The following is a 26,119-nucleotide window of genomic DNA, read 5'->3' as shown; positions in this document are numbered from 1 at the left end:
TGTTCTGATGTACTAAGCTTAGGACTAGGCATGATACTTGATAGAGAAATGATTAAGACACAGTCCTTGCCCTTGACTTGAACTGTAACCATCAGTGAATTATGCTTCAAAGGATCACAATATGAAAGCCTGTGGGTCTGTACCTATGCATCTAAAATCGTACCTCATTGCCCTCCTGGAGTGCTTTTTCAGGCATAAGCAAGCATCTAGGATAGCAAGGGTAAAATGAGCCCAACAGAGCTGAGCCAGCCTAATTTTTATGATCTATGAAATGCAAAAGAAAAGAGTTTCTACCCTGAAGTCTTACTAAGCTATCTGCCACTATAGAAATTTTATATCATGACTCCTATTTCAACACAGTGTGTTGCATTCATAAATGCATTAGGCCACATGTGGGAGGAAGAACATCAGAAATTCTCCATTTGGGATGGATCTGGTAGGCACTTTGAACAGCTATCCAGGAGGTCAAACTCCCTGCACAAGTCCACCAGCTCTGGCTCTCCAGTTACCTCCGTAATTCCCATCTGAGAAGAATTTCTGCCTGTTGCTATACTTCCCAATTATAACCCTGTTTCCAAAAGTGGCTCTCCCATTTCTCCCAACTGGGATTCTCTCTCACCTCCATTATGTTTACATAAGACTTACTCATCCTTCAAGTCACTGAAACCTTCCCTTGTGGCTTAGAGTTAAAAGCCCTCTAAGATTATGGAACTCAATGACTGACTATAAGGACTAATCAACCCCAGGAACAAGAAATGAGGAGCTGGGAAGAGGAGCTGCTTTGGTGGCAGAGGTGATGGTGTTAGTGGGTGAGGAAGGATACAGATACAGACGTCCAGGGTTTAGGGAGATACATCAGGCTGCCTTGCTGACGTGCACCCAGTAGCCTGAAGCTTCGGACCTGACACCTTCCCTCCAGTGACCTGCTCATTTTGATGCACCCAGGGACATGCTAAAGAATGTCACAGTTGTCTTTTTTATATACACCTAAAAAGCTGTTAATGGCACCCAGACCACAGACCACAAAGATGCCTAGAGTCATCCTCATGCTAGAGAAAACAAGGAAATAGTATTTATGAACAAAATCTGAATTCTAGTGTCTTTTTCTGTACCGCATTTAAAATATAAGTAGAGAGAAAATCAGAAATGAGAGTGGAGTAAGGGTGATATGCTGGAAAAATAAACCACCCTTGCCTCCTTCCCCTTCCTGAGTCAACTGTAATATCTTTTATGTAAGCATTTTGGATATTCATCAATTTTTTTTTTCTGGAGACATACAATAGTGTCTGGGGAAGCTACCTCCAACTTTGGTTGGAGACGGTTACCATTTCAGTTCTTACACATAGTTCTTATACACCAGCTACCTAGTGACATATTCCCTTTCTGCTTTCTTGAGAATAATGTGCTGGGAAGCATCCAGCATGGGAATTACAGGAGTGGGAAAGGAGGACCAGATTTTAAGTAGCAAGTTAATCTTTCAACCACCCACATAACACACCCACCTATTCTTAAAGCTCAGCAAAAGTCATTTCTCTTGGTGGTGTTTGCCAGCATTCTCAAGCAGTGTTAATTGTCCTATCATTGGTGCTCCAACAGCACTTCACCCATACCTCTGTCCTGGCATTTATGTCCCTGAGTTAGAGTTGAATTCTGTCTGTCTCCAAAGACAGCCTATGAACCCTTTGGGCTTCAAATGGGGGTGGGAGAGGAAGAAGTGGTTTACCTGATGAGATGAGGCACACACTCAATGTTGGCTATCTTCGAGGTGAAGGGGGAAGCCACTGATGCTTCCTGCTCTGACAGCGAGATGCCTGCATGAGCCATTTTCAAAGCCTGGAATGATCCAACCATGTCATACCTGGGAGTGTTCAGGCCAGGCTATTCTCCATAGTCCAGCTTTACAACACTATAACCTTCATTTCCCGGTCTCTGTTCATGTGGTGCCTCCCTAGATCCATAGTCACCAATGAGAGGCACCACCTAAACAGTGATCCAGAGGTAGAACGGTGGTATGGTGGTGTGTGCATGCATCTGCACACATGTTCACATAATGTGTTAGCCGTGGGGGTGCAGATGTCAGAAGAAATGGAAGCACTCATTCAGAAAGTCTATTCAGGGCTGGGTGTGTTGGTGCATGCCTGTAATCCCAGTGATGTAGGAGGCTGAGGCAGGAGGATTGCAAATTCAAAGCCAGCCTCAGCAAGTGAATGAGACCCTGACTCAAAATAAAAAATAAAAAGGGCTGGCAATGTGGCTCAGTGATCAAGTGACCTGAGGTTCAATCCCAGTACCCCCCCAAAAAAATCATAGAAAGTATATTAAAAGGATGACAGATTTGTATAGACTTTGGTTGGAGACCATTACCATTTCAGTTCTTACACATAGCAGGTCATCTTCATGAAAAGCAGGGAGAGATGAAATCTCCACCTTTCCCTATTCTGAGTGATCCAGCCAACCAAGTAACTGCTGGGATGCGACATACAGCATTGTCACTGGACACAGAGATCAGGTCACACTTACACAGACTTATGTAATATTAGTATGTAGTAAATGTGTAGTCTTATTGAAATAAGGGCTAATTTGTTTCTCATAAAGACTGTAAAGTGTCCAAATGGCCCACAGAGAAAACTGGTCAATAGCCCAGAAAACTTCTAGTCCCATAGCAGTATGGGCTTACAAGGAGATTTTGCATTTATATAGTTTTATAGAAACACAAAGTACCTGGTGCCATAACTGACTAGTTTGAAGTTCAAATAGTTATAAGAAAATGTAAGAACATTTTCTTCTTCCTCTTTTCTCTCTCAATGATTTTTCTGTCTCTATTATATAATTGGGGGTCATCTACCATATGTTAGAGTTAGTTTACCCATGATTCTTTTTTCCCTCACACAATGACTCTTTGAAAGATACACTATGTCTTTTTTAGCATTTGGTATCTTTGTTTTGTTCTAAACATCACAAGATTAAGAGGAAGGGATATCCATTCAAGGTTTTAAAGAGCAGTCTAAGTACTGCTCATAAAACATAAGGCTAAAAAATTCATAATGAATCTCCAAGGATAAACATAGTTTTTTTTTTTTTTTTTCACAGAACTTTGAAGAAAATATTTAAGAGGAAAGTATAACAAATACCTGGATCTTAAATACCTAGTAAGCTTTGGAAATGCAAAGGAATCTTCTTCTTCTTCCTCTTTGTCTGTTGTACTGGAGTTGAACCCAAGGCCTGGCACCTGCTAAGAAAGCTACCACTGAGCTGTACCTCCAGCCCTCTCTTGCACTTCTTGACCCGCAATTAGCTACTAAAATATTTTCTTATGTACATAATTCTCAAGGTACACTATTGTTTCAATCGTATCTTTAAAACTCAAAATATCAAATGTGTACTATCTTTTTATCATGTATGAGAAACAATCTCAGAAACATCTAATTTGGATTTTGCTATCATCGTATGTGATGACCAAACACATTGGTCTAAGATTTCACTGAGATTAATAAATTTTGATAAATCTAACTCTAAAAAAATTAATCCCAGAGTGGAAGTTTGTCAGGAATAAATATAATTTACACATTTCTCAAAACTAAAAGTTTCAAACTTTTCCTTTGCTCAGACTTTTTCAGCTAAATGCCCTCAAGCTAAAACACTCCACTTCCCTGAGATGTCATTTCCTTATTGATAACAGGTGAGATTTAAACCAACTAATTCCTGTGAAGTCCCTTATAAGTCTGAAATATGGGGGGGAGGCGTAGGTAGCATTCCCTTGTTTTTGTCATTCCAGGAGTTGCTAGAAAACAGTGAAAGGGACTCCTCATTTTACTTCTTTCCACTTCTGACCTACACTTGGGTAGAAGAGGGCATCCACAGCAAAATGATCAGGTGGCTGCTGTGGAAAGATGAGGAAACAACCCCAGGGGACCTCGGGGCCTCTAAAGGGACACTGAGGAACTGCCCGCATGGGCAAAGGGCATCTCTACTCACTCCACAGTCGTTGGCTCCGTCTCCGCACATGCCCACATAATAACTGCAAGGAAAAGGATGTGAGAAATCAATAGCTCAACATGGCACTCGAATCATATGGAAATCATACCTAACTCACATGCGGGGATGGGGTAGGGTGTGCATGTGTGCCTTGCACATGTGTGCCACATCCTAAACACATGTGGAATCAGGATGAAGGAAAATGACTGGAGAGACTTAGTCCCAGAGGGGGAAGGACATTACATTATTTAAATTGTTTCAATCAATCACAGAAATGGTTGTGATAGCACCAAGAACATTGGCAAAGACAGTAATCACACACTTCAGAAGAAGTCCTGTTTGATTTTAAAAGGAAGGGATAGCCATTCTAGGTTTTAGCCCAGAAAACCTCTAGTCCCATAGCAGTATGGGCTCAAAAGTCAAGCTTAAGTGTGCACAGTCATGATTGTAACACTTTCTACACAACTTAATACAGAGCTCACAGCCTCAGCTGGCTGTGGTTTGGTTACTACTGAGAGTTTAAGAGTTCAGATATTAGGATGGGAAACATTTGGTATAGAGTTTCACAGATATAACTGGAGACATGTGCACAGATTCTTGATGCATCTCAGTGACAATGAGATAATATGCTTCCCATCTATGACAGTTTGATATGCAAACAGGATATAAATAGAAGAACAGAAATTAAAACTGCTGCCAGGGAAAAGGAATCTCTGATACAAGACACAGTCTGCCCTTTATTATCAGTTAAATAATACATTATAGGTATTGATAAATGGCAATGCTGAATGAGATACAATGGCATTTTTCCACAAACAGATAAAACTATGCAAGTCCAAAAGGGGAAAAGTCAAGTTCCCTTATAATATTCTGTCACAAGCCCTCTGTGGGTAGCCTCCTGAAGTGATAAGTCTGTTAGTGGGAACTCCTTGGGGCACTCCCCACAGGGATTGACCGGCCTGTGCAGGTGAACTTCCCCTCAAGCTCTGCCTAAGATCCCACCCAGCACCTGAGACGGGTGTGACCTGCCAAGATGTCAACCAACCTGCTGACTGCAAGACATCAAGAAGTAAGACTCTGCCCTTGAAACCTAACCCCTGCCTTTGATGTACCCCCTTAAATAAACCACAGAGGCGTTTTGTCTTTGTCTAGTACAAGAACCCATGTGGACTAGATCTATCAGGGGCTTCGCTTGTGTAAATATATTTCTGAGTGTTTGTATTTTATTATTGGTTAATTATTGGAGGTATTAAAATTTAGTGTGGCTTAATTATCTGAGATATTAAGATTTAGGATGAGAAACATTTGGTATATAGTTTCACAAATATAACTGGAGATGTGTGCACAGATTCTTGATGCTATTTAGGGTGGCTTGGATTCTTCTGGGCAGAAAAACCCACCAATGAGATGCTGGCCATCTTCCCCTCAAAAATATTCTTATTGTCAGAATATAAAAAATTACCCTTTTTATATGCCAAAATGGTCAAAAGTACACAAAGCATATGGTTGGACCTGTGTTTAGTCCAGTTAGAAGAAAATCACCCTATAAATATTTGCATATGTGTGACAAGACTGTCCACAACTGCCTTCCTTTCTTCCGGTTGAAAGTGTGTGTTCAGCCTTACGTTTTCCAGTGTTCCCTGAATTCAGAAGGAGGATCCAGACAGCCCTGTGCACATGGACACCGACAGAAGCACAGAGGAGGAAGAGGAATTGAGAGGACAGCTCTTTCCAAAGAAGCAAGTGTCTCTCTGAGTGAATTTTGTTTTAGGGGAGCATAGCTTTTCAGAGTTGAGAATTTAAGTCGACATTTCTCAGACATTTGAGGCAGAGAAAATTACTTTCTTCAGCCAGCATCACGGAATGATCATGGACTAGTTATTTTAGACACTGGTTGGTTATTCATCCTGAAAGCCACATGGAAGTTAATAGGCAGTGTTAGAGACTTCCCTATGGATATGTAGCAGCCAGATTCAAGGGGAAAGGCAGTCTCCTGATTTCACTGAGAACTCATCAGCAATTATCTAAAGTTTAAACTACTCTCTGTTCCTTTTGCTTCTTAAAATCTATAAGCCAAAGACAAACACTCCCAGCAAGTAGCAGGTGGATCTGGTCTCAGCAAGAAACATTCTGCTCTGATGTTGAAGCCAGAATTAGACAGGAAGTCAGTACAGATCCGTAAATGGAGTCAGGTTGGATTAAGGAGGCTAATTTTGAGTGAGTCCGGAAAGTTGGAGACCATCCCCTGAAGGACTGAAATGTTAATTCATTCAGAGCCCTTCCTCCACCCTTATCAAGAACCTGCCCCTGCTCCAACCGGTTGCCAAGGTAACCTGTCTCAGGAATTGCCCCTCCCTACAGGGAGCCACAAGATTATTAATTAATGTGTCCTTGGCTGCTCCACCCTGCCCTTCAGCCCACCTGTTTCCCACCTTTTCCCACCAAGCAGCATTTCCTAGGCCTAGTCTTGTATGCAGGAAGGAGAAAGATAAGGGAGAGAGGGCAGGAGAATAAAGGAAGCCTAGGACATAAAAAGGGCAGAACGTCTTGCTTCTTGGGATACCAGGATACCAGATATGGCCCCCTTCTCCCTCCCGGGATAAGTCTGTTACCCCTTTTTAAATAAACCCTGCTTTACATGCTTGCCTCAGTGTGCTTCTCTAATGTTCAAACTTCAACATGTGAGGAAGTAGGACTCCTCACCGGTAACTGGTGGTATCAATGTGATTTGGTCATGCTTTTTTTTATACCAGGATTGAACCCAGGGGGCGTTTACCATTGAGCAACACCCCAGCCCTTTTTATATTTTATTTGAAGACAGGGTCTCACTAAGTTGCTTAGGACCTTGCTAAGTTGCTGAGGTTGGCTTTGAACTTACAACCCTCTTGCCTCAGCCTTCTGAGCTCAAGAAATGAGCCACCATCCCTACCTCATCTGTGTTTTTGAGGGAGAGAAGGAAAGATCTGTCTTTGACTTTGACCTCTATATCTAATCCCTGCTAGGTGCCATTTTGCTTTTTCCCATGAGGACTAGAAGGTTACACATCTTCTAGAGGAACTGATGATTTCAGGTGGTAACACATATGCTTTCACATTCTGAGCTATACAAACCCCCCATTGCTTCCTTTCTCCACATCTCAGCAGAAGATCTTCCTCTAAGATACACTAAAGTGTATCTTGGGCCACAAAATGAACGTTGTTGGAGATAGGTAGCCTCTTTAATGGCTCTCAGTGGTCGCCACCCACTGACACACTGCTGTGAAATCTATTCCCTTAAATGTGGGCTGGTCCCACTGATTTGCTTCTAATGAGGAGAAGGCAGCAAAAATGCCTGGAAGTCACATCTGAGATTAAGGTATGAGAATGAGCAACATTCTCTCTCTCCCCTTCTCCATCTCTCTTATTCTTCCTACTTTCTCACTTTATGGAGGCTAGCTACCACACTATGAGCTTTCTTATGAATGGCTCACATGTCAAGGACCTGAGAGTGTCTTCTTCCAACAGCCAGTGAAGAGCTAAGGCTGTTAGTCCATCTGCCCACAAGGCACTGAATCCATCCAACAACACATGAGAGAGAGGCTGATGGCACATCTCTCTTTAATGGAGCACTGAGAAGACAGCAGTCCTGACAGACACCTGATGACATCCTTGTGACAGACCCTGAACCAGAGACTTAATTAACTAAGCCAAACCTGAACTACTCACCCACAGAAAGGTAAAATAATAAATGGTGTTATTCTAAGCTAAGGATTAGGGGAATTTGTTATGCAGCAATAAGTAACAAATACATTCTCCTTTCATGCGTACCACCTACTTTAATTTCTGAAATTCTTCAATAAGGCTTGATTTCTGCCCAGGAGACATTCTTGCAAAAATGGTTCCATTCACCAGAATCTAAAGAAAAAAAATAACCATTGCAAATACGATTAGGAAGAACATTATAAAAATAGAAGTCCTGAAAAATCCTTCCTGGCCACTGATTTAATATAGCATTGGGTGGTATGTCATTAGAGCTAATGTCAGGAAAGAGAATCAAGGGATTTAATACTTTAACATTGAACTTTCACTTGAGTCTTTCATCACAACTCTATTATGTTTTTTCCAGACCATTTTTCCAAGATGAGATGACCTCTAATTAATAATAATAACTAAGAAGCAGCAGAGCATAGAAAAAAAATGCTTAAGGAAATGCAGCTCTTTTTACTACACACTGTCTCTGAGGTGCAGCACAGGCAGAGAAAAGAGCAATAGACCAGAAGCTGAGAAACAAAGTTCTGTCCTCAGCTGTGTTCCAATGAGCTATGCAGACCTTAGGCAAGGGACTTAACCTCTCCGAGTCAGAGCTTCCTATGTCTATGAGATGGAACCAAACTAATGGCTTTCTAGACACCTTAGGGATCTAGATTCTACCATCCTTGACTGGTGAGATGACAGAATTTTTAAGGAACTGCTAACAGATGGTTGCTGCCTTAAGCATGTGCTCCATTTATCTCCTCCACTTTGACAGCACAACCCTGCACAGCACTATTTTAAAATAGGACACATAGAGGACAAGGTAACAAATGATTTTGAAAATAAACTGTGGGGCCTTTGTTCCCTCCCACTGTAATTTAGGAATCAAGACAGGAAGGGGAATACAGCCCAGCCTGACAGGAGTTGGTGGCTTTCAGAGGAGAGCCTTGGTTTCCAAAAGGCATTGTGTTTGAACCTATCTGGGAAATTCTCCAAGGTGGGGAGGGAATGAAGGATGGAAGCTGAGAAGGAATTGACCACAGGGATGAGGGGAGACCCCAGAACTCAACCCCTGGAGAGGAGGCTGTGTGCGTGTCCAGGACCTGGAAACTTCTGCAAGGGCAGCCCCTCTGAAGATGCTTATTCCTTAACTCTGTGACAACCTCAGCGGTCATCATCGCTCTCATTACTCTCTTCCCACTTTTGCCCTACTAATTTGAAAAGCAAAACAAAAACTTCTTTTTCCCAGTACTTACTTTTGGAAGCAAGCTGTTGAAATGCTGAAATATCACTTGGTATGATTTCCCACTCATTGCAAAATGGTAACTGCTCCCTGTTTCCCCATCAGGCCCGGAACTGTTTCCAATATTAACATAAGCTTCCTAAAACCAAAAGGGCATCGTTTTTTACATGGGTGCTTGAGGAATGTCTCTGCTTTCCTATATTTTGGGGAAGGAACTGTCAGGGTTAGCAAATGTAGGACGTGTAACTTGCCCATGGAACTTTGATCCAGGGGAAGAAGACACGCAAACTGTCCCCTCCCCAAAGTGTATGCACCTACGTGCTTTGACACCACGGTGTTCTGGACCCTTTCCCCAGAGAGAAAACTCGTGACATCAGTCTCCCGTGGAAATCATTCCAAGGTACCAGCTAGTAATTAGAAGGAAGAACGCTCCATACCTCTCCTCCTCGTGCAAACGCTAATGTCCTAAGATCTCTTACTGTTCATTTGTTCAATTACTTCAGTGTAAAGAATCCTTTTAGGTCCCTCATTCCTTTCAGCATCTGACCTCTTTGACCGACCAAAACAGGTGACCCCTTTCTTCATGGCACTCGCACCCTCTTCCACACTCCACGTCCCATTGTGCCAGCCCATTTGTCTTCTCCAAAGTCCTTCCCTCCCGTCTCTCATCTGTCAGAGCCTTACTCTGGGGGTGTTCTAGCCCCACTGCTCCCCAATGGGGAGGAAGCATTTGATGCCTCTGAGCTCATCAGGTCACAGCTGAAAATGTTTTTTTCATGCCACATTTCTCAGAGGGCCTCATATTTATGTAGGACTCTGAATTCAAATAGCAGAGGAGATGACAACATTTTATCCATTAGAGAAATTCATGTCAGGGAAAGCTTTATCATTGGGAGACAAGGTAAAGATAACTTTCCTCTTCTAGCACCAATTGCAAAACAACTAACAAAAGACATGCTCTGAAGCCATCCACATGGGACAAGGACAGGAATCCCTCTGCTTCTACTAGAAAGGATGGGAGAGGAAGTGTGTTGGAGAGTGCCTGGGAGGAGGACGGTGCTGTGATGTAACTTCCCCCTCAGATGACCTAAACTTCGGTAAAGGTATTAAACTCATGAATGAGCAGGTGAGTGGACAGATGGTTAAAATTAATGAAGGTCCTGAACTCTGACATGGACGACATTCATTGAGCCAAACTAACCCACCTCTTCCTAGGGACAGGGTCACTCTGTACAGTTGTGCAGTTTGCGTACTACACAAAGGCCCACTCTATACCTTACAACCCGAAAGGCCAGAGCAAGGGAGCATTTTTATAATTCATCACCTGGAGGGCCATCTCTTTGAAGTCACACAAAAGCATAGGTGCTCCCTTTAGAGACAGAATGCAAGCTAAAGCTCATTCTCATCACAGGAAGAGCTCTTCTGTTGTGCAAATGCACAGGAAGTTTGCCATCTACAGAAACCCAGCACCTGTTCAACTCCATGTCACAGGCACAATTGACATGGCAGGGATCTGTGGAATCAAACAGACCTGGCTCCAGTTTCTGCTCTGCCACTTACAGTGTGTGCCTTGACAAGCTTACTTTTCTCTGCCTGTTTTCTCATTTGTAAAATACATAGTTTTCCCAAATGCACACAGTTATGGTGAGGACCAAATGGGAAATAACGGGCATAAATCAGTAGTTCTCAGCCATGACTGCACATGGGAATCTCCAGGAAAGAGGACTGGTGTAGGCTCCCACCCCAGGCATTCTGATTTAACTGGTGTCTCCTGCATCGGGAAGATTGAAAACTCCCCCAGGTGACTATGTTATGCAGGAGTACTGCTGGAAATACTTCGCCAACTGTCACAGTTTGGTCAATGCGAGGGACCATTACTGAGATGACTTCCGGAGCTGATGAGGCTGTGTGGTGTCAGGCCGTCCTCCACCAGCCCAGGCCCAGGGGGCTTCTCACATTCACTCACTTTCTTCCCAGATCCCATCTCTTGGTTCTCCATGAGTTGCCAGGTCACGGAAGCAGGAATATGCTCTTCTGGTTCACTGGCTTCAACAATGATCACCTGGCTGCTTGGAGGAATCATTTCAGAATTCTTTGCAACAGTAATGGCTGTTTGAAGATTATCACCTAAAAGGCAAAGAAACTTTGCTTGTTTTAAATTCAGACCTCCTATATCAGCAACCAGAATTGAGTTCTTCCTCCTTCACTTTACTTTTGGGGGCATCTATTGCTTTGTGAATCATTTTCCTCTCCACCCAAAACTGTCTGCCCCGAGTGGGCAAGTACTGGGTTCACATCTCCTTTCAGCTGCTTGGCATTGTGTCCAAAAGTGTTTAAGCACCTTCTGACTGACTAACCCTCAGGTGACACATAGCGTGTAGTTGTGAACATAATATGATTTGTGTGATAGCACAAAGTGATTCTCAGGATCTGGATTCCACATAACCATAGAAATCCCAGGGCCAGGCCATGATTGAGGCATTCTCCAAGCCTGGCCCTTCTGCCCTGGGCTCTGTCAACCAGAGCTCATGTCCTTTACACAGAGGTTTCACTGGGATTCTTGATGACAGCATATCTGTTCTCATGTTAAACATTTGCTGTGAGTCTCTGAGCGCTGTGCAGATCCTGGGTAGAGGGAATGGGTTTTAGACAGAGAGAATGAGATATGGTCTCTGCCTCCCAAACTCCTGGTCCTGCTGGGGAGCTACACAGGTAACTGGATCACAGGGTAGAAGCCTCAGCAACAGGACATATTTGTTCCATGAACTCACTCAGCCCACACATCTTTTTCTTATGCCTAGGATACAGTCACCTTGTCAGGCCTTCAGAAACCAACACACCTGTGATCATCACGGTCCTGATGCGGGCTTCACTCAGCTCCTTCAAGACTGGTTTGGTTTCCTTTTTCAAGCGATTCTCCATGATGAGAAGTCCCAGAAATGTTAACTCAGATTCCACTTTCTCCCTTTGGATTCAGGGGAAAAAAATCAATATTAAAGTGTAGCCATGTAGATTCAACCATTGAATTTTGTTCCTTTTCTTTAAAATGTCTATGTTTTATTAATGTAATACATGCACATGTTACAAAAAATAAAAAAGAACCCAAGAGTTTACAAGGAAAACCAACAGTTCCTGCCCCTACAACCTCACTTCTTTTCCCATTTCCAGAGGCAACCACTTATAAATCTTTTAGCTACTTTTGGTTTTCAACTCCAGGTTTTTTATTTTTAAACAATGTTCTTATCTTCCAACCTTTCTGTCAGTTTTTAAAAATTGTGTTAAACATATATATTTTTCAATTTGCATCTTTCTCTTTTTTTTAGCTTGCAATCAAAATTATAATTTATTCAACATTTATTCAGTGCACTCAACATACAAGGTTCCATAATAACTGTGGAACATGAGGTCATTCTTTCTAGCCTGCATCTATTACCACCAGTAACGACGGAAGGGCTTCGGCCAGGGTTTGGAGTTTTGAGAATTTGAGACTGGAGACTTGTGTCTAAGTGGATTGTAAGTTATGTAGGACCGCTCCTCTGAAATGGAACAGGATTCTTAAAATGTAAATTTGGGGCCAAGGACTCTTTCTTGACCCTTCATTGTTCTGTTTTTTTCTGGGCAGAGTAAGGGTAAGCAAGCAGGAAGAGAGGAGGGGAAGGGAAAGGGAGCCCTAAGGATCCACATTCCGCCTTGGGTCTGAGCACCATTTCCTCAGTGCATGGTGTAGCAGACTCTCAGCTTTCTGGGGCTCTACATGATGAGCCAGCTAGGCTCTTGCCATCTCTCTCTGGCTCTGGTGTCCCTGTACCCTACTTCTACCCTGTCAATTCAGCTAGCACTTCCCACCCACTTTGAATCTGCACAAGTGTGTTGATCTAGCTCATCTGCAGTAATCATTCAAACTTAGAACACAGGGAAGAAATTTCTCTCTGGAATTGAGTAACAATTTCTCCATCATTCATTAAAGAAAAATCCACTTACTAAATAACTACTTTGCTTCAATTCTCTTATTAGGCACTTTGGCACACTCAGAAAATCAAATATTACTCCTGTTTTAGTGAGTTCAGAAAATTCTATAAAAGAAAATCTACCTAACATGGAATTTGTCAAATTTAACTTTATCATTTCTTTATTATAAATTGTATTAATATTTTTATGTGGACTGGAACCAAAGGGAAGATACCAAAATCTTCTCACCAATTTAATAATTTTGGGGGGTTTAAGATTCATAAAGAATTTTATTTTTAACAGTATTACAGAGGTGTAATTGTCCTATAAAAACCACACATATGTAATATATACAATCTGATGGTTTCAGCAATATGTATACACTTCTGCAACAAAATAATCATAATAATAATCAAAATAATAAACATATCCACCACTCCCAAATGTTTCCTCCTGCTCCCGTTTTTTGTTTTGTTTTGCTTTGTGATAAGAACACTTAAGATCACCCTTCAAACAAAATTTTAAAGTGTACAGGATGGCATTGATAATTATAGGCACCATGTTGTATAGCAGATCTCTAGAACTTATTCATCTTGCACAACTAAAAGTTTATACCCACTAAGCAGCTTCTGCTCCCCTCTCCCTTTTCCTTCGTAATCGTCATTTCACTCTTTATTTCTAAGGGTTTGATTGTTATAGATACATAGTATAAGTGGGATTGTGCAGTATTTGTCTCTCTGCAACTGGTTTATTTCAGTTAGCATGACATACATCCTGGTGCATCTATGTTGTCTGACATGGCATGAGAGTTTCTTTTTTCTTCTTCTTTTTTGTACTTTGAACATGAACTCATGGGTTTTCAACCACTGAGCTGCATTCCCAGTCCTTTATTATTATTGTTATTGTTTTTTATTTTAAGACAGGATCTTTCTAAGTTACTTTGGGCCTAAGCCTTCTTTTTTAAGGCTGAATAATGTTCTATTGTATGTATGTACCACATTTTCTTTATTTATTCATCCACTGATGGACATTTAGGCTATTTCCCTATTGTGGCTATTACACACACACACACACACACATACACACACACATGCTGCAAAGAACATGGAAATGCAGAGATCCCTTTGAGATTCTGATTCCAATTCTTTTGGACATATGCTTGGAAGTGGGATTGTGGCACTGGGGGATCATATGGTCCTTCTACTTTTAACTGTTTGAGGAAACCCCTTACTATTTTGGATAGCAGTTGGACCACTGCACCTGCATGTGTTTCCACTAACAGTGTATATAGGTTCCAATTTCTCCATATCCTCACCAACACCTGTGATGTTTTTAATTTTCTTAAACAGTCATCCTAATAGCCATGAGGTTTTGATTTGCACTTCACTGATAGTGATGTTTAGTGCCTTTTCATGTACCCGTTGGCCGTTTATAAATCTTATTTGGAGAAATGTCTGCTCAGACGCTCTGATCAGTTTTTAATTGGGTTATTTATTTTGTTGTTATTGAGTTATGCTCCTTATACATTTGGGGTATTGATTTCTTATCAGATACATGGTTTGCAAATTTTCTATTTCACTCTCTGGATGGCTTCCTTTGCTGTACAGGAGATTTTTAGTCTAATATCCACATGCAAAAGAATGAAATGAGAACTCTGTCTTACACCACACACAAAAACCAACTGGAAACGGATCAAGGACTAAAACATAAGACTGGAGACGGAAGCTCCTGGAGGGAAACATAGGGGAGCGTTTTCTTGGTATTGGTCTGGCCAATGATTTCTTGGCTGCAATGCACAAAGCACAAAACAAAAACAGAGACAGACACGTGTTTTCTGTTTTACGACTCCTGCCCTCATTCGCAGCTTCAGGCACGTAGCCCTTCTTCTCCACATTTCCAACAACATCACTACGTCAAGATCTTTGCACCCACCGTTCCTATTCCCTGCAATGCTGGCCTCTGGGAATCTGCAGGCTTGCCCTCATATTTTACTCAGATCTCTATTCAAATGTTGCTCCTCAGAAGGCCTCCCTGATCACCCCCTGCAAAATGGCACTCTCTGTCTTCTGAAAAGCCCTCCTGACCTGCTTCGTTTTCCCCCTTCAGGACATTTAAAAATTGCCAACAAGACAATATTTTACAGATTGATTTTATTATCTGTTTTCCTCAATTAGTATATAAAGTTCTTAAGGCAAGGACTTCATTTTACTTACTTCTGAATGAATCCTCGGTTCCTTGAGGATCTAACACATAGCAAAGGTCAAGAGATATTTGCTGAATCAATGAAGAGGCAAATCTCAGTGAAGTATTTCTTCTGTTTTTTTTTTTTTTTTTAGTTTCAGGTAATATTTTTTTCAAGTTATCTCAAGAAACTCACTTCCCCTCTTATGACTCTAATCTTTTAGAAGTTTTTGATTTTCCTAATTGGAAAACTTGGCTAAATGTAATTTGATCCTAATAAAAATCAAAAACTTATCTCTTTACCCTTTCTGAAGATAGTAAGTAAATGCTAAGAATTTCATAGGCTCCTGAGATTCCCTGGGAAACCTGAGATGGTTGGAAATCTAGCACATTTTAATATTTTGTTATATTCCTAACATTGTCTGTTCCACTAGTGACTCTTAAATAGGAACAGCTGCATTTGTACGTGGCAGCTGGGCAGTGGTTACACTCCAGAAGTAGCTATGTAAATCTTGACTTCACATATAACCTTAATGTTTTTTATTCAAATTTGTGTTTGAAAAATTACAAAGTCCCATGTGTTATGAGTCCTTGTGATTGCTCAAGAATAGCAAACACCTGGAATGCTAAATCAGAAGATGTCACTCATATATTTCGAAACGAACTTTATGATTGTATTTCAAGGATTAAAATGTCATGGCTGAAAAGCTCCTTAGAGCTTGTAGATGGGGAAACAGGCACAGAGTAAGAAAAGGGCAATGATTACTGATTATCTTAGATGGACTTAGGCTGCAAGTAATAATATTAAACCCAGGACATCAGTATTTGATATGAAGGAGCAAATTACATATGAATAAGGATCTCTCTATCAGCAACATAAATCAAATATCTCTAAAACAAGTAATACATAGTTGATCAGCTATTCAATTTTCCACAGTATTTCTCTGCTCCTTTATCATAGATAATTTTAAAACAACCATTGAAAGCTAAAGAATATCAGAAGAAACAATAGTGTATAGATTACCATCTAATGAGGACAATTTTTCCCCTTTAATGTAATTAAGAATATTGAATTTTATTTCTTAGAAAGAATTCAGTTTGTAGTCATTACTTTCCCATATCTGAGAGAGGTATAGTATTCAGCCCTGAAAAAACAACAACAACAAAAAAATGAGTCTAAGTGATTTTGTAAATCTTTCAAATTTGCAACTGTCCCCTTCTCTCAGCCTCTTTATATGTGGGACACCCAAATAGATTGTTCCCATAGCATTCAGAGGTGGGAGGAGAGCTGAGACTAAGGTGATGCAGGGCCGGAATAGCATATGCTGTTTAGGAGTCAGAAATCTCAATGGCAATCCTGTTGTTCTCCCACCAACTAACATTGTGACCTAAGTAAATCTTCCCCAGTCTCACCTACAATTGCTCATCTCCACATCAGAGGACCAGATGAGTTCAGTTGTCCATCTCCAAGAGTCTTCCTGGTGATGTGAGCTGCTCATCCATCCATTTCTAGGACTCATTTACCTCATGCACAGGGAGTCTGTGCTCGTGCTGATTTCTGACTCCTTACCTTGCTAAACGCTGCACATCTGAGAGCTTCCCCATCTTCAGAACTTTGTGAGCCAGGGCAATGACACGGAAGCCTTGCACTGTGTAGTTCCTCAGCTCCTGTGGGAAATTCTTGGGCACTGTCAGAAGAGAAGAAAGAGGCAAATGTAAGGTCACATTGGCTGTTTAGATCCTGATCAAGACTCCAGGATGCTGTCGCTGTACCTGGTTTTAATTTTCACGTCATAAAACTGTTTTAATAGAAAGCTTATAACTTTAGCCAAAAGTTAGAAACAAGTTTATCAGTGTGTTCTTCTTATTTGGGTGGAAATAAATGTCAAAGGTGTGCTGGTCATCGACTGTGCTAAGGACTGATTGTTTGTAAGCCCCAAAATTCATATGTACAGACTCCCCCCCAAATGTGACTGCATTTGGAAGTGCATTTACCTTTGGGAGGTAATTGAGTCATGAAGGTGGAGCCATCATGAATAGAATGATGACATATAAGAGATGATCTCTTTTGTTACCCTACAAGGATTCAGCAAGAAGGCTGCCATCTGCAAACCAGAATGGCAGCCCTCACCAGGAACCCAACTGGCCAGCATCATGATCTTGAATGTTCTGGCTTCCAGAATGGTGAGAGGTCTCCACTGTTTAAAATGCCTAATCTATGGTGTTTTGTTATATCAGCCCAAACTGGTCAAGACAGGGTTCAATAAGGACAGACCTCAGCACTATGTGTATTTGGATGGAGTAAGAGAAAGAGCTGATCTTCCAGAATAGGGGTTGATGAACTATGGCACACAGGCCAAGGACCTCCTGCTTGGTTTGTAAATAAAGTTTTATTGACCCATGGATGTGCCTACTGGTTTGCTTATTGTCTGTGTGTGCTTTGGGGCTATGGTGGCAGGGTTGAGTAGTCAACACAGATACTGTGTGACCAGCAAGTCCTAAAATATGTACCATCTTGCTGTTTGCAGAAAAGTTTGCCGATCCCTGCTTCAGATGACAGATGACACTATGCCAACATTTTTGTATTTGGACATGATGACTATGCTATGTAATATAAGGAACTCTTCATGGTTTATAATGAGCTGTGTGTGTGGTCATAGGAAAGCAAGGCACAAATGGGGATGTGGTAGCTGAGGTGGAAAAACAACTGGGTTCTAGTTTCCACTCCCCTCCTGACTAGCTTCCTGACCCAGGCCAAGTCGCCTGTCTTCTGCACCTCAGTTCCTCATCCATAAAATGAGACGGTTGCAGATCCCTATGCCCCCATTTATGTCAGAATTTCTAGAATAATTCTAGAATATTCCTGAAGGTGGAGATCTACTTTCAAAGAAGTTCCTAATTTTACTTTTCTTGAAGAGAGAGAGGTGGGGGTCACAGAAGATGGTGTTCGCCTATGGGAAAGATCAGGAATTTGGACAACAGAAATAACTGGAAGGGCTGCCATGAGAACAGGAAGTGGCAGGTGACAGGTCCGACTCTTCCAATAGAACAAGGGCAGTAGATACCAGCAGAATGCCCCGAAGATGCTCACTGTCTCAGTGTGGCTGAAAACACAAGACAAAGCCAAAGATAGGCGGTCATCTGTGAAAGACAGTTAACGGGAGCTATGAGGAAGATCAAAGGCAGAAAAGAAAGGGTCACTTCTAAGGTCAAAAAAAAAAAAGACTCCAAATAGAGAAACTAGAGCCAGCATTTGCAAAATCTAGAGTTCTATGCACAAATTGATGGCTATCAGCACTCATAAGGAGAAAAGATGAAAATCAGGAGAAAAAAGTCCGATTTTGTCCAATGAACTCCTTTGAATGCAACAATATTCTTATAAACCTGACTGTTGCTTAGAAAGTACATATGTTTATAAGACTAAGAAATAATACAAATCATATCGAAGTCTGGTCCAGAATAATAAAATGGTTGTAAAAATGATCGGTTATCTTACTCTGATATCTAATTTACTTCAATCACCCTTTTTTCTAAAAGATTTATCTTTCCTATATTCTCCTTCCATTGATTTGTCTGAGCCCTCAAAACTGGAACCACTCCTCCTTCCCAGAGGTGACAGAGACCTGTTTGCAGAACCAGACTAGTGTTCAGACCTCACCCTTTGGTTCCTTCTGAATACCTCTCATTCTCACCCTCCCTCTCTGGTTCTCTGACCCAAGTGGCTTCCTCTTCTGACTCCTGATGCTTTGTCTTACATTTCCTTCCCTGGTACCTCATTGTGGTTGTGCTTTTCTGGCTGGACCATGGCAGGTTCTTTATTCTTGGCCTCTATACTTTGAAATTATACCCTGCATTATGGAATCTTCTAAACCCACTTTCCACCCATCCAAAAATCAACCTACTCCCCATTCATTGATTGTGGAGCTTTTTGCATTTGTGTGTGTTTTCAGGGCTGCTTTTTTGCTTTTGTGTTTAGCCTTTTAAATGATTTCACCTCTTTTTTTTTAATTTTTTATTGTTGGCTGTTCAAAACATTACATAGTTCTTGATATATCATATTTCACAATTTGATTCAAGTGGGTTATGAGCTCCCATTTTTACCCCATATACAGATTGCAGAATCACATCAGTTACACATCCATTGATTTACATATTGCCATACTCGTGTCTGTTGTGTTCTGCTGCCTTTCCTATCCTCTACTATCCCCCTTCCCCTCCCCTCCCCTCCCCTATTCTCTCTCTGCCCCCTCTACTGACATTCATTTGTCCCCCTTGTATTATTTTCCCCCTTCCCCTCACTTCCTCTTGTATGTACTTTTGTATAACTCTGAGGGTCTGCTTCCATTTCCATGCAATTTCCCTTCTCTCTCCCTTTCCCTCCCACCTCTCATCCCTGTTTAATGTTAATCTTCTTCTCCTGCTCTTCGTCCCTACTCTGATCTTAGTTACTCTCCTTATATCAAAGAAGACATTTGGCATTTGTTTTTTAGGGATTGGCTAGCTTCACTTAGCGTAATCTGCTCTAATGCCATCCATTTCCCTGCAAATTCTATGATTTTGTCATTTTTTAATGCAGAGTAATACTCCATTGTGTATAAATGCCACATTTTTTTTATCCATTCATCTATTGAAGGGCATCTAGGTTGGTTCCACAGTCTTGCTATTGTGAATTGTGCTGCTATGAACATCGATGTAGCAGTGTCCCTGTAGCATGCTCTTTTTAGGTCTTTAGGGAATAGACCGAGAAGGGGAATAGCTGGGTCAAATGGTGGCTCCATTCCCAGCTTTCCAAGAAATCTCCATACTGCTTTCCAAATTGGCTGCACCAATTTGCAGTCCCACCAGCAATGTACAAGTGTACCCTTTTCCCCACATCCTCGCCAGCACTTGTTGTTGTTTGACTTCATAATGGCTGCCAATCTTACTGGAGTGAGATGGTATCTTAGGGTGGTTTTGATTTGCATTTCTCTGACTGCTAGAGATGGTGAGCATTTTTTCATGTACTTGTTGATTGATTGTATGTCCTCCTCTGAGAAGTGTCTGTTCAGGTCCTTGGCCCATTTGTTGATTGGGTTGTTTGTTCTCTTATTGTCTAATTTTTGGAGTTCTTTGTATACTCTGGATATTAGGGCTCTATCTGAAGTGTGAGGAGTAAAGATTTGTTCCCAGGATGTAGGCTCTCTATTTACCTCTCTTATTGTTTCTTTTGCTGAGAAAAAACTTTTTAGTTTGAGTAAGTCCCATTTGTTGATTCTAGTTATTAACTTTTGTGCTATGGGTGTCCTATTGAGGAATTTGGAGCCCGACCCCACAGTATGTAGATCGTAGCCAACTTTTTCTTCTATCAGACGGCGTGTCTCTGGTTTGATATCAAGCTCCTTGATCCATTTTGAATTAACTTTTGTGCATGGCGAGAGAAAGGGATTCAGTTTCATTTTGTTGCATATGGATTTCCAGTTTTCCCAGCACCATTTGTTGAAGATGCTATCCTTCCTCCATTGCATGCTTTTAGCCCCTTTATCAAATATAAGATAGTTGTAGTTTTGTGGATTGGTTTCTGTGTCCTCTATTCTGTACCATTGGTCCACCTGCCTGTTTTGGTACCAGTACCATGCTGTTTTTGTTACTATTGCTCTGTAGTATAGTTTGAAGTCTGGTATCGCTATACCACCTGATTCACATTTCCTGCTTAGAGTTGTTTTTGCTATTCTGGGTCGTTTATTTTTCCATATGAATTTCATGATTGCTTTCTCTATTTCTACAAGAAATGCCGTTGGGATTTTGATTGGCATTGCATTAAACCTATAGAGAACTTTTGGTAATATCGCCATTTTGATGATGTTAGTTCTGCCTATCCATGAACAGGGTATATTTTTCCATCTTCTAAGATCTTCTATTTCTCTCTTTAGGGTTCTGTAGTTTTCATTGTATAAGTCTTTCACCTCTTTTGTTAGGTTGATTCCCAAGTATTTTATTTTGTTTGGAGATATTGTGAATGGAGTGGTTGTCCTCATTTCCATTTCAGAGGATTTGTTGCTGATATACAGGAATGCCTTTGATTTATGCATGTTGATTTTATATCCTGCCACTTTGCTGAATTCATTTATTAGCTCTAATAGTTTCTTTGTAGAGCCTTTTGGGTCTGCTAGGTATAGAATCATGTCACCTGCAAATAGTGATAATTTAAGTTCTTCTTTTCCTATTTTGATGCCTTTAATTTCTTTCGTCTGTCTAATTGCTCTGGCCAGTGTTTCGAGAACTATGTTGAACAGAAGTGGTGAGAGAGAGCATCCCTGTCTTGTTCCAGATTTTAGAGGGAATGCCTTCAATTTTTCTCCATTCAGAATGATGCTAGCCTGAGGCTTAGCATAGATTGCTTTTACAATATTGAGGTATGTTCCTGTTATCCCTACTTTTTCTAGAGTTTTGAACATAAAGGGATGCTGTAGTTTGTCGAATGCTTTTTCCGCATCTATCGAGATGATCATATGGTTCTTATTTTTAAGTCTATTGATGTGGTGAATAACATTTATTGATTTCCGTATATTGAACCAGCCTTGCATCCCAGGGATGAATCCTACTTGATCATGGTGCACAATTTTTTTGATATGTTTTTGTATCCGATTTGCCAGAATTTTATTGAGGATTTTTGCATCTAGGTTCATTAGAGATATTGGTCTGTCGTTTTCTTTCTTTGAAGTGTCTTTGTCTGGTTTAGGTATCAGGGTGATGTTGGCCTCATAGAATGAATTTGGAAGTTCTCCCTCTTTTTCTATTTCCCGAAGTAGCTTGAAAAGTATTGGTATTAGTTCCTCTTTAAAGGTTTTGTAAAACTCTGCTGTATACCCATCCGGTCCTGGGCTTTTCTTAGTTGGTAGTCTTTTGATGGTTTCTTCTATTTCCTCAATTGATATTGGTCTGTTTAGGTTGTCTATATCCTCCTGACTCAATCTGGGCAGATCATATGACTTAAGAAATTTATCTATGCCTTCACTATCTTCTAATTTATTGGAGTATAAGGATTCAAAATAATTTTTGATTATCTTCTGTATTTCTGAAGTGTCTGTTGTGATATTGCCTTTTTCATCCCGTATGCTAGTAATTTGAGTTCTCTCTCTTCTTCTCTTTGCTAGCATGGCTAAGGGTCTGTCGATTTTGTTTATTTTTTCAAAGAACCAACTTTTAGTTTTGTCAATTTTTTCAATTGTTTCTTTTGTTTCGATTTCATTAATTTCAGCTCTGATTTTCATTATTTCTTGCCTTCTACTTCTTTTGCTGCTGTTTTGCTCTTCTTTTTCTAGGATTTTGAGATGAAGTATGAGATCATTTATTTGTTGGTTTTTTCTTTTTTTAAGGAATGAACTCCAAGCAATGAATTTTCCTCTTAGAACTGCTTTCAATGTGTCCCATAGATTCCGATATGTTGTGTCTGTGTTTTCATTAATCTCTAAGAATTTTTTAATTTCCTCCTTGATGTCTTCTATAACCCATTGATCATTCAGTAACCTATTGTTCATTCTCCAAGTGATGTATTCTTTTCCTTCCTTCTTTTATCGTTGATTTTCAGTTCCATTCCATTATGATCAGATAGGATGCATGGTATTATCTCTACTCCTTTATATTGTCTAAGAGTTTCCCTGTGACATAATATATGATCTATTTTTGAGAAGGATCCATGTGCTGCTGAGAAAAAAGTGTAACTGTTTGATGTTGGGTGGTATATTCTATATATGTCAATTAAGTCTAGGTTATTAATTGTGTTATTGAGTTCTATAGTTTCCTTATTCAACTTTTGTTTGGAAGATCTGTCCAGTGGCGAGAGAGGTGTGTTGAAGTCTCCCATGATTATTGTATGGTGGTCTATTAGACTCTTGAACTTGAGAAGAGTTTGTTTGATGAACATAGCTGCACCATTGTTTGGGGCATATATATTTATGATTGTTATGTCTTGTTGGTGTATGGTTCCCTTGAGCAGTATGTAGTGTCCCTCTTTATCCCTTTTGATTAACTTTGGCTTGAAATCTATTTTATTTGATATGAGTATGGACATGCCTGCTTGTTTCCGAAGTCCATATGAGTGATATGATTTTTCCTAACCTTTCACCTTCAGCCTATGTATGTCTTTTCCTATCAAATGCGTCTCCTGTAGGCAGCATATTGTTGGGTCTTGTTTTGTGATCCATTCTACTAGCCTGTGTCTCTTGATTGGTGAGTTTAAGCCATTAACATTTAGGGTTATTATTGAGATATGGGTTGTTCTTCCAGCCATATTTGTTTATTTATGTTACTAAACATGGTTTGTTTTCCTCTTTGATTATTTTCCCCCCTTTAGTGTCCTACCTCCCACTGTTGGTTTTCATTGTTATTTTCCATTTCCTCTTCCTGTAATGTTTTGCCAAGGATGTTTTGAAGAGATGGTTTTCTAGCTGCAAATTCTTTTAACTTTTGTTTATCGTGGAAGGTTTTAATTTCATCTTCCATCCTGAAGCTTAATTTCGCTGGATACACAATTCTTGGTTGGAACCCATTTTCTTTCAGTGTTTGAAATATGTTATTCCAGGATCTTCTAGCTTTCAGAGTCTGTGTTGAAAGATCAGCTGTTATCCTGATTGGCTTACCCCTAAATGTGATCTGCTTCCTTTCTCTTGTAGCTTTTAAAATTCTCTCCTTATTCTGTATGTTGGGCATCTTCATTATAATGTGTCTAGGTGTGGGTCTCTTATGATTTTGCACATTTGGCGTCCTGTAGGCTTCTAGGATTTGGGATTCTGTCTCATTCTTCAAGTCTGGGAAGTTTTCTTGTATTATTTCATTGAATAGATTGTTCATTCCTTTGGTTTGAAACTCTGTCCCTTCCTGTATCCCAATGACTCTTAAATTTGGTCTCTTGATGTTATCCCATATTTCTTGGATGTTCTGCTCATGGTTTCTTAACAGTCTTGCTGAGCTGTCTATGTTCTTTTCAAGTTGAAATACTTTATCTTCATTGTCTGATGTTCTATCTTCTAAGTGTTCTACTCTGCTGGTAGTATTCTCAATTGAGTTTTTAAGTTGGTTTATTGCTTCCTGCATTTCTAGGATTTCTGTTTGTTTGTTTTTTATAACCTCTATCTCCCTGTATAGTTGATCTTTTGCTTCTTGGATTTGTTTATGTAATTCATTGTTGAAGTGATCTTTCATTGTCTGATTTTGCTGTCTGATGTCTGATGTCTGAAGCATGTATATCCTGAATTCTTTATCTGACATTCCATCTGCTGCAGCTATTACCTCTTCTAACGTTGAGTTGACCTGCATTGCTTGTGGTCCTTTCTTTCCTTGTCTCTTCATACTGTTCGCGTTCCTTTCTACTTGGTGAAACTGTTGTGCTATTGAATTTTCCCCCTATATATTTATATTGGTCTTGTATAGTTGCAAAGTCTCCCTCGCAGGCACGGGCGGCGGCTCTGCCCCTCCTCCAATTCGGGCAATGTGCCTACCACGCCGGCAGGCCGCTGGGCCTGCTCTGCCGGTCGGTAGCAGGTCCGCCTACCTTGCAGGCGCGGTCGGCGGCTCTGTCCCTCTGCTGGCCGCTAGGCTTGTTCTGTCGGTGGTCACAGTTCTGCCTACTTTGCAGGCGCAGGCAGCGGCACTGCCCCTCTGCAGGCCTCTGGGGCTGTTCTGCCAGTGGGTCGCAGGTCCGCCTACCTTGCAGGCGCGGGGGGGGGGGCGGCTCTACCCTTCCTCAGGCCACTGGGCCTGTTCTGTCTGTTGGTTGCAGGTCTGGCCTGTTCTGATGGTGGTCACAGTTCTGTCTACCTTGCAGGCGCGGGGGGAGGGGGCGGCTCTGCCTCTCAGCAGGCCGCTGCTCCTGTTCTGCCGGTGGGTCGCAGGCCCGCCTACCTTGCAGGAGTGATTGGAAGCTCTGCCCCTCCGCGGGCCACTGGGCCTTTTCTGTCGGTGGTCACAGTTCCGCCTACCTGGCAGGCGCGGGGGGTGGGGGGCGGCTCTGCCCCTCAGCAGGCCGCTGGGCCTGTTCTGTGGGTGGTCACAGTTCCCTCTACCTTGCCGGCGCAGGGGGAGGGGGCGGCTCTGCCTCTCAGCAGGCCGCTGCTCCTCTTCTGCCGGTGGGTCGCAGGCCCGCCTACCTTGCAGGAGTGATTGGAAGCTCTGTCCCGCCGCGGGCCACTGGGCCTTTTCTGTCGGTGGTCAGAGTTCCACCTACCTGGCAGGCGCGGGGGGTCGGGGGCGGCTCTGCCCCTCAGCAGGCCACTGGGTTTGCTCTGTGGGTGGTCACAGTTCCCTCTACTTTGCCGGCGCAGGGGGAGGGGGTGGCTCAGCCTCTCAGCAGGCCGCTGCTCCTATTCTGCCGGTCTGATTTCACCTCTTGAAAGAGAAAAATGTCGGTACCTGTTTCGGGTCTGCAGAACCTGGCCACCATCTCTGGGGCACCCTTCATGTAGGCACGGAAGTGATGCTCCCCGGCCAGCTGAGCGATCACAGACATCCTCTGCAGGCTTGATGAAAATGGAAACTGGCGCAAGATGGCAATGGCTTCTACAGGACTCTGCAGAGGCATCCACAAAAGGGAGCTTAGAAAGACCACAAGAGCTATTTCCCAGATGCATGTCAACAAAATAGTTTCCTCCTCCATTAGCCTAGCACTTCATACAGTAGTGTATTTGTCACAATACGGATACTTTCCTGGCTCCCTTCTAAGGTGACTTCCTCGACAAGTTGTCTGATCTGCAAGTCCTGTCCCCTTGAGTGTCTGGAGAATCCTAATAACCTTACAGCTAAGCTCACTTCCTGTGAGATGCTTCCCTCCCCCAGAAACAGCACACGGCTCCTGTCTCTGGACTCCCGTGGCTCATTCTTCTGCTTTTGTTGGAGTTGTTGGCACATCATATCACACTTATTTGCACCTGTATTGATTTTTTCCCAGTCTTTGGGCTCTTCCAACACAAGCCCAGCATGTCTTAGTTTGAATCCTAGCATACGGCCTGGCATTCCCCAGTAGTCAGCAAGCAAGTGCTGAACAAACGAATGGATGGATTTACGACTA

The 26,119-nt window shown here is 41.7% G+C and overlaps 1 protein-coding gene across 1 annotated transcript in view; it reads right to left on the bottom strand.

Annotated features, from left to right (window-relative positions):
• Nucleotides 1–26,119, bottom strand: part of Atp13a5 (ATPase 13A5) — a 113,979-nt gene that overhangs the window by 25,176 nt on the left and 62,684 nt on the right. The window contains exons 16-23 of the mRNA XM_058583577.1: nt 25,465–25,621; nt 16,649–16,766; nt 11,790–11,914; nt 10,916–11,076; nt 8,963–9,088; nt 7,789–7,868; nt 3,976–4,018; nt 1,724–1,833 (exon numbers count right to left, since the gene is read on the bottom strand). Coding sequence (XP_058439560.1) covers nt 1,724–1,833; nt 3,976–4,018; nt 7,789–7,868; nt 8,963–9,088; nt 10,916–11,076; nt 11,790–11,914; nt 16,649–16,766; nt 25,465–25,621 — 920 coding nt within the window. The remainder of the gene's footprint in view (nt 1–1,723; nt 1,834–3,975; nt 4,019–7,788; nt 7,869–8,962; nt 9,089–10,915; nt 11,077–11,789; nt 11,915–16,648; nt 16,767–25,464; nt 25,622–26,119) is intronic.

The sequence above is a fragment of the Marmota monax genome, unplaced genomic scaffold (genome assembly GCF_021218885.2).
Source record: "Marmota monax isolate L192 unplaced genomic scaffold, Marmota_monax_Labrador192_F-V1.1 WCK01_AAM20220418_F8-fsc00052, whole genome shotgun sequence".
In the NCBI taxonomy this organism is placed as follows: domain Eukaryota; kingdom Metazoa; phylum Chordata; class Mammalia; order Rodentia; family Sciuridae; genus Marmota; species Marmota monax.
The sequence above is the reverse complement of the archived record's forward strand: the minus strand, read 5'-3'. Positions and strand labels throughout refer to the sequence as shown.